The sequence below is a fragment of the Vigna unguiculata genome, chromosome 5 (assembly GCF_004118075.2).
Source record: "Vigna unguiculata cultivar IT97K-499-35 chromosome 5, ASM411807v1, whole genome shotgun sequence".
Lineage (NCBI taxonomy): Eukaryota > Viridiplantae > Streptophyta > Magnoliopsida > Fabales > Fabaceae > Vigna > Vigna unguiculata.
Window position 1 is genome coordinate 15,253,407 of NC_040283.1, and position 8,859 is coordinate 15,262,265.

Genomic DNA, 8,859 nt, shown 5'->3' on the forward strand with positions numbered 1-8,859 from the left:
TTAAAATTACATAGAAATTATATAACAAGATTTATAATATTCCCATGCCATGGTTCCCACTCTCCGCCACTATGTGGATCCAGGCTCACCTGCAACATCATCTGCTCCCGGATAACAAGTTACCCGATCATCGCCACACACAAACAGTTAGGGTGAGCTATGCACACAGATATAAATAAATATGAATTACTCCCACCCGATAATTCCCAAACATTTAATCATCATTTACAATAAAATATCCATTCCCCACTCATAACACTATGAGTTCATGCATGCACTCTCAATTACTGGGACTTTATGTGCTTCCACGACCCTCCTCGCTCATGGTCCAACCTACAAGCCTATCCCGCTTGTAGTCTTGCTTCACGGACTCCTTCGTCCGTCATCCGAACTCCTCGCTCGAATTCGGACACGCATACCCGCCTTTCTTACTATGAACTCCCTCGGTCATATGATTTGTATGCATATGTTTTATTCTATTAGCTCACCCTATCTACTTGTGTTTGACGATGATCATGTATGCGGTACACGGGAGCAGATAATGTTATAGGTGGATCTGGTGAGGCCTAAAGACGGAGCGGGGATAGACCGGGATTATCATAGTTTTGATGATTTTACTATGTTTTGATTAAATTGTAAACTTTATCAGACATGGATATTTTATGTGAATTTTATGAGCACAGACTTATGGTTATAAAGTTTATTATATGATAATTGGAATAAAGTTTTAAATTTCCTACCATTTTGGGAAATGATATTTTAATAAATGAAGTTATTTATTAATTTTTTATTTTATTATTTAAATTCGTAATATCCGGTCGGATGTTACACACGTTAGAGGCCACCCACTTGTATCCAGCCCTTGCCGGCAAATCGCTCTCGGCCACCTCCTCTGCCGGATCCACCCTAGTCTCAAGAATAACTTCCATCGAAATCCCTCTCTCTCAGGTGAGATGGTCACTACCCTCATACCCTGACTCTCCATTCCCACTACCCAAACCAGACGTAGACGTACTATTGCTATCACTAGACATACCTTATACAAGAGAAAGATGACGACAAAAAGAGGATATATGTTGGACAAACACAAATGCAAGTGAGTCACTTTTCTCATAATTATGCAAATGAAGCAGAATATGCTATTCTTGCCATCAACCAGTATTTATAAGACAAATTGCACTCCCAAAAAGTTTTCCCGCTCAAATGTTAAGAATACGAAACGTCGCAACTAATGGTGATCATACAACTCCCTTCGAGGAAACCCCTGACAACATAAGTCTTTTCACCTGCTCCAACTTACTTCTGACAAAGTCTTCTCAACGTTTCCACTTCTCAAAACTGGGGGACTACCATACACCAAGGAATACCAAGAAAAGGGTAATTTTTCTTGCAAAAAACATGAAACGCAAACCTTTGACAAGATTTATCTTGCCAAAGGCTGGGGGACTGGTATACTACACTAGGCGAATAGGGTCGACATCACTAGCTACCAAACCCCAACCGCCAACGTATAACCTTAGCACAAAAATGAATATTGGTTAACTACACAAAAAGACGACACATATATAACGACTAAAGCTGCCTACTTCAAACAACGCACATGAGTATGGGCCGCCTACTCCAAACTTAGGAGATAACAGCTGGACTTCTGGTACCAAGTCACAAACCTGGTGTTTGGGCCTGGGCCAAGCCCATGCAGCCCAAACGGTAGCCCAATACAGTAAAGAAAGGGCCAACCCATAAAGCAGGGTCAAACATAATTAATAACTCTATAAATACATGTGGACCCCAACAATTAAAGGTACGCAATTCATTAATTCACTAATTTGTGATTTGACTTGAGAGAGCTTTTGCTGACTTGATCGTCAGAGTCTTTTTCGCTGGCAGTCCCAAAAACTGCCCAGTCCGCCTACTTTACCAGGATGTATCTAGATGAAGAGTAGAAGAATACCCATCCTGAAGATTTGACAGTTGGGTAAGATTTAATTTGTACTCCCTGATATTCTGTTATTATTTCCGCAGGAACACACATACACACACACACACACAAATATATATATATATATATATATATATATATATATATATATATATATATATATATATATATATATATATATTTGGCTTTCAAATTCAAGTTAGTATTTGATTTCCATGCTTAATACTTGATGTGGATTGTTCCCATGTTTGATTTGTGATTCTTGAGGTGTTAGGAGATATCTTTAAAATCTAGACATGAAATTGAATACCTAATGGATGCTTGCATCTAGGAATAAAACTTGGTTCATTAGTAATCTTAGACTATTAAAATTAATGCATGATTTTACTTGTTGAGGATTCAAGGGATTGAAATTTGATGAGTTATCATAGGCTCAAAGGCCCTAGGAATAAAATTTGAGTATTCTTGTGAGTTGATTTTAACATGAGTATGGAATTGAGATAATTTATAATGTATGAGAATGAAGTGATTAAAGTCAAATATTAACAAATTGTAAATACACCATATTAATTTTTTGTTGCACAACAACTGTTTGATAAATATACAAACAAAAGTTTTCACTGTATTTTTGGAAATTTTGCAGTATACCCTGAGTTATTGAATGTGAGAGCTGCCATATGTTGAACAACTCCATTAAGAGAGAACAATATTTAGCACTTGTTACTAATATTACTAATATTAAGAGAGAATTAAATGTATTTTAGTACAAACTTTTAACATATTACGAATATTTTTTTAAGGTACATTTTTGAAGAACATGTGTTTCAACAAATTAATTTCAAAGGAGTTTTAGTATTATAAAACAGAATATACAAAAATACATTTTTTGACGAGTTAAAATTACTTTATGCATAAATTAAAAAATATAATTTATATAAATTGTTTTTACTGAATAACTTGTGTATATATTAATTTTAATTTATTAGAAAACTTACTTTTTAAGATTCTTTTAAGAAAAGTTTATTTGAAGATATCTTGTATCAAGATAAAGTGTGTCCAACATCATTATTATCTTATTTGACATTAAATATTGTTAGTTTATTACACATGCCACAAAAACAATCACGTTTTTATTCTGTCTTTGAAAACTTTGGTTCATCGTTATTTCTATTATTCTGTCCCTTTCACCAAACTTTGTTACTTGTAGAATGATACTTCTTTGTGTTCTTATTTATTTAGTATAAGGTAAATTTTATAAGAAATTATTATTTTTGTTAAAATAATTTTTCGGTTACAATATATTTCTCATTTGTATTTTGAATATTTGATAACTTTTTTTAAATGGAATATTAGTAAATTATAAAAATTTTAGTTAAATTTAAAAATAATACTTATTTATATATTTTTTCCTTAATATTATTATGCTGTCTATCTTAATTTCTCTCTATAATATTAAAAAAAAGTAATATCTCTACAAATTCAATTAAATTAATTATTATTGTTGGTACGAGTGATTATAAGGTGTCTTATATTTTATTAAAGACAAAAGAAATAAATAATTAACTAACCATTCTTTGAACAGAATTTGTTTTTTTAAAAAAAGGTTTTATATTAGTGAAGATTAGTTGATATTCATTTGTAAATAATTTCTTTATTTCTTTAAATTATTATTTTTAACTTGTGTCTAAAGTTTATGAAAAGCTGACTTTTTTGTTTTTTTATCTTCCCCGGTTTACATTTGATAATGATGAAGTTTGTTCAAACTACTATGTATGATTCTTTCCCCTTGTTGACTACCATAATCTCTTCCTTTTCTCAGTTCTGCAACTTGTGTTTGAGGTAGTCAACGCTGTTCTTGTAGTTGTTCTATCTGGATATGGTGATCGAAAACTCAAACCAGTTTGAGAAAATAGATGATTCTGCATATGATAGAAAAGCTGAACTGAAAGAGTTTGATGATTCAAAAGCTGGAGTTCAAGGGCTTGTAGAGTGTGGAGTTACAAAGATCCCTCGCATGTTCCATTCTGTGAACTTGGATTTTGAAACTTCAGCCACTGATTCCAACTTGAGAGTTCCCATCATAGATCTCAAAGACAGAAACTCAAATCTTCATGCAGAATTGATTCAGAAAATTCGAAGTGCCTGCCATGAGTGGGGATTTTTCCAGGTGATTAACCATGGAATTCCTATCAGTGTCTTGGATGAGATGATTGACGGAATTCGTAGATTTCATGAACAAGACACTGAGATAAGAAAAGGGTTCTATTCTAGGGATGTGAAGAAAAAAGTTTTGTATTATTCCAACCTTAGCTTGTACAGTGATCAATCTACTAATTGGAGAGATACTTTTGTTTTGGCTGCTGCTCCTGTTCCACCTAAACCTGAAGAACTACCATCTGTATGCAGGTGAGAATTTTATTTTGATAAACTTTTAAGATTTTTATTAAATAACTATATGATAATTATGATTCGATGAGTTAGAGATATTATGTTGTCGGCCAGAGTTAAGGTAGATTTTTAGTCCATAATTGACTACAAATTTCATCTTACAAGTTTTTATAAAATTAAGGTAAGTTTAAAGTTTATTTTTTAAAATGATATCAGAGTCCTTCAAAGTTGTTTGTTGGATTAATTGTGACACCGATTATCTGAACGAAACACTATTAATATCTAATTTCAGATTTAAAATGTATATGTTCGGCATAAATAAGGAATATTAGATCATGTTGACTAAGGTAATCAAGTTTTAGTATATAATAAAATACAAACCTACTTCACAAGTCAGTAATATCGTACTGGCATAACATTTCCTAGTCAGTTGTGACAATTGTTGGTACATTTCAGTGTTAATTAATCTTTTGCAATATGAGTTTATTTGAATTATTTATCTTTGATGAGTGAACTACTCTTTGGCAGGGATATTTTGATTGAATATTCAAAGAAAATAAGGGATTTGGGTTTTACAATCTTTGAATTATTGTCAGAGGCTTTGGGACTTGATGCTTCTTACCTTAAAGAGTTGAATTGTGGTGAAGGGCTCTTTATCTTAGGTCACTACTATCCAGCATGTCCTCAACCTGAATTAACTATGGGCACTTCCAAACACACAGACAGTAACTTCATGACTTTACTTCTACAAGACCAACTTGGTGGTCTTCAAGTTCTTCATCAGAATCAATGGATCAATGTTCCTCCTGTGCATGGAGCTCTGGTTGTAAACATGGGAGATCTTCTACAGGTATAATAATTCTACATTATTACTGTTAAATTTTAGAAACTCGAATGCATTTGATAGTTTCTTTTTCTAAGAAATATGCAGATACTATTGGAAACCATAAAAAAGAATATTAAGCATAAGGTTTTCTGATTTTGGTGAGTTTTACTGACACCAGCAAACGGGTCAAATACGGCATCATAGAAAATTGGGGTAGCACCTATGAAAGATATTTGTGACACTAATAATTTATCAATGAAAAATGGATCAAAGAATTATTTAGAATGATTTAAATATGTGCAGATGTAGTCACTAATAGAATGATTCAAAGTATCTTAGAATGGTCTAAGATATGATAGTATATTTCTTCATCTATGACTTTCAATGCTTCAAAGTATCTTATATATTCCACCACCCTTTCTTGACTTCTTCAGTTCATTATGATTTATCTTAGCAAGACTAATGTGACAAATAATTTTTTTAAACAAGTAGTTGAGTCTTCTATTGCTTTCCTTTTGTACTGTTTATATATTATTCAATCATATCTTGAACTAATACTTATTTAATTAAATGTTAATCTTTCTAACTTTTTTGTCATATCTGTTTCCCTGTAAACTAACTAATCCATATTGATGAAACATTGTAAAGCATGATGATAGATTTTATGAGTTTGTTTGATACTGGTGCAGCTAATTACAAATGAGAGGTTTGTGAGTGTGTATCACCGGGTGTTATCAAAGAAGACAGGTCCAAGAATTTCTGTGGCAAGCTTCTTTGTGAATTCATCTGACCCATCAAAGGTGTATGGTCCAATTAAGGAACTGGTTTCAGAAGAAAACCCAGCTATCTACAGAGACACTGCCATAAAAGATTACTTGGCACATTATTATGCAAAGGGCCTTGATGGAAACTCTTCCTTGGACCCCTTCAGGTTCTGAATTAAACTTGGGAGTCCACTCTTATTTCTCATGAATCTTGTTGTAATCTTTATTATGTGGAAATTTACATCTCGTTTTGGTGTATTAACTAAATCCTTTTGGAATATATGATTTACTACATGTACTAGTATTGTTTTTGTTTTTATGCTTTTTAACTATGAGAAGAAAGACATCCAATAACAATTCTCTACCTCCACCTCCATTTTTCTTTTAGGAGAAATTTATCTTTGGTGATCAACAAAAGTGGGAATTTATTTCAGTGTTGAAACTATCTTGTGAAGTAATTGAAAATGGATTTACTAAATTTTCTAAATTGTGTTTTTTTTTATCGTATAGAATTTGACAAATAAGATAGAAAAAATCAAATTCTTCTTTTATGTAACGTGTTTAAAGTCATTATTAAAATTACAAACCATTTAGTACCATATATACTAAAGTTTTATGCATACCCTCAAATATTATATAATAAATTAAATCAAATGGATGAACAATCTTTATATTTATTACTAGAAATATATGTGGCACAATGCTACTTTATAATTTTATATATATCACGTTTAAATGATTCAATGAAAAGGAAAATAAAAGAGGGAGCATAGACTTTAGAACAAAAATATGATAGATATCATAGACCAACAATAGAGAAGTCAAATTTGAGAAAACTAAAGTAGTGCATGACTAAAGACAAAACGTACCCATTTGTCTATTAATACTAATCTTAGTTTCCAAGTTATTAAAGTAATACAATCCTTCATGATCCGTAATAAAACTAATCATCCTTACAGTTGTACGATCTTGAAAAACACAATAAGTGAAAGAGAAAGTTATAGAATAATTTGGGTCATGGACAAGGTTTTGAACGAAAATAATATTATTAAAAATTTTGGGGAAAAAAGACGGGGGTAACAAAAGAGAAGCACAGGGGAATTTCTTCCTACACCCAAATATTTCTTTAAATTTTCAATTATATCCCCGTTGAAATTAATAGATATTTTTTCGTGTTTTAATTGTAGTTCTGGATTTTATAATTTGTAAATATTCAAATTACATAATTTTTAATACAAATTTACATTCTGAATTATAGAATTCGTAATGCAACTTTAAAGGATAATCTAGAATACATTTTATATTATTGGAAGCCCTACTTCAGTTACAGACAAGATCAATTTAGAGTATATAAGACAAAAGCATGAGTTTGAGCCTATCTTGTATCAGAGTCATGAGTTTAAGCCTATCCTAACGAAATTTGTTATTTGTTAAGTCTATTATTTCACTCGCTATCAGAATGCTATCGGACCACCCATTTATGTTTAGTTTCACGCTCGAGTCACTGGCGGAACTTTGCTTTGACACAACGGAGCCACAGCTCCCCCAACTTTTTTTATATATTTTAAAAATATATTTTTTATATTATTTATATTAATTTATTTATAAAAAAAACTTTTTTAAAATTTAAAAATAACATTTTTTTTGCTCTGTTGTAATTTTTTTACTTTTTTATTTGTTTTCTCTCTTTTTCGTCCCTCTCCATCTCTTACTCTTTTCTTTTTTCTATTTCAATTTTCACCAGTAATCTCTTATTATTTTTCAAAATCAAATTGTACAACAACAAAATTAAGGAGTTAAGGAACATTTAAGACTAAATAATTTGTCATTTTGAGTAAGTTCATTTTTTACTTTTTTTTTTCTAAAGTATTATGTTTTCCTCTTGTAAATGGTCTTTTTACGCTCTAGACATATCATGCTCTAATTGTTGATCAAAGTTTTCTTTTGTGTATATAGAGTTACTTTAGGCTTTGAAGTTGGATAAGGGAAGAACAATATTAAGAATCTACTATAAAGTAAAGGAAGCTAATCATTCAAAAGTAATTAATTTTCTTAAAATATTGAGTCTTGATTTTGAGATTTAATTTGGGGGTATTCATAATTTTATTTTTTCCAAAATAGGTGAGAGGTGTCAAATATATATTAGAAAGAATTGATTCTTTTTTTCAAGAGAAAGACTTGTGATGAAGATGAAAAAAAATGCATTTACGTCATCTAAACTTGAGAAACTTCATGAGAATCCAAAAATTGAAGAAAATAAAAAACAACTCTTCAAAGTTCCTAGAGTTACATATAATGAATTTGAAAAGGCTTTAGAATGTGATATGAGAAAGCATCTTCGAATTTGGCAACACCCACTAAATCAAATTGATAAGGTACGAAAGACTTATCTAAAATGAGGTTCATATCAAATGCATCTATAGAATTATTCGTTGTCTGGTAAAGATGATCATTCAAAAAGATTTCAATCTGCATGGTTTAACTTATTTCCTTCATGGTTAGAGTATTCACCATTAAAAGATGTTGCATATTGTTTACCGTACTATCTTTTTAATAAAAAACCAAACGGACGGTTGGGCTCAGATGGAGCACTTTGACTAAAAGTAATTTTTGTTTTTTTAATATATTATTGTTGATGATAAACTTTATCTTACGCTTTCATATATATTATTGTCACATTTTTAGATTATGTTATGATGTGTGCTTATTTTGAATAGAAAAAATAATGCGAGGAAATGAAAACTTTTTTAATTAAAAAATATTTATTTATAAAAAATATAATTTGACTCCCCTAAAATTTTTGTCCAAGTTTCGCCACTGGCTCAAATATATGTACCTCAACATGTGGGTGTTGTTGGAAGTCCCACATCAACTAGAGCTAGAACCAATTTGGAATATATATATATATATATATATATATATATATATATATATATATATAG

General features: G+C 30.9%; 1 protein-coding gene across 1 annotated transcript; it reads left to right on the forward strand.

Annotated features, from left to right (window-relative positions):
- Positions 1 to 3,667: 3,667 nt before the first annotated feature.
- On the forward strand, positions 3,668 to 6,287 carry LOC114184028 (1-aminocyclopropane-1-carboxylate oxidase homolog 1-like). Its single transcript, XM_028071256.1, has 3 exons — positions 3,668 to 4,345; positions 4,856 to 5,177; positions 5,843 to 6,287. Exons 1-3 carry the CDS (start codon positions 3,816 to 3,818, stop codon positions 6,089 to 6,091), a joined length of 1,101 nt encoding a protein of 366 aa, XP_027927057.1. The 5' UTR covers positions 3,668 to 3,815; the 3' UTR covers positions 6,092 to 6,287.
- The last annotated feature ends 2,572 nt before the right edge of the window (positions 6,288 to 8,859 follow it).

Excerpts from the sequence above, each read along its gene's own strand:
- LOC114184028 (XM_028071256.1), top strand. The coding sequence starts at position 3,816 with ATGGTGATCGAAAACTCAAACCAGTTTGAGAAAATAGATGATTCTGCA. Across the intron at positions 4,346-4,855 it reads GAACTACCATCTGTATGCAG|GGATATTTTGATTGAATATT; the intron begins GTGAGAATTTTA and ends ACTCTTTGGCAG. Across the intron at positions 5,178-5,842 it reads ACATGGGAGATCTTCTACAG|CTAATTACAAATGAGAGGTT; the intron begins GTATAATAATTC and ends ATACTGGTGCAG.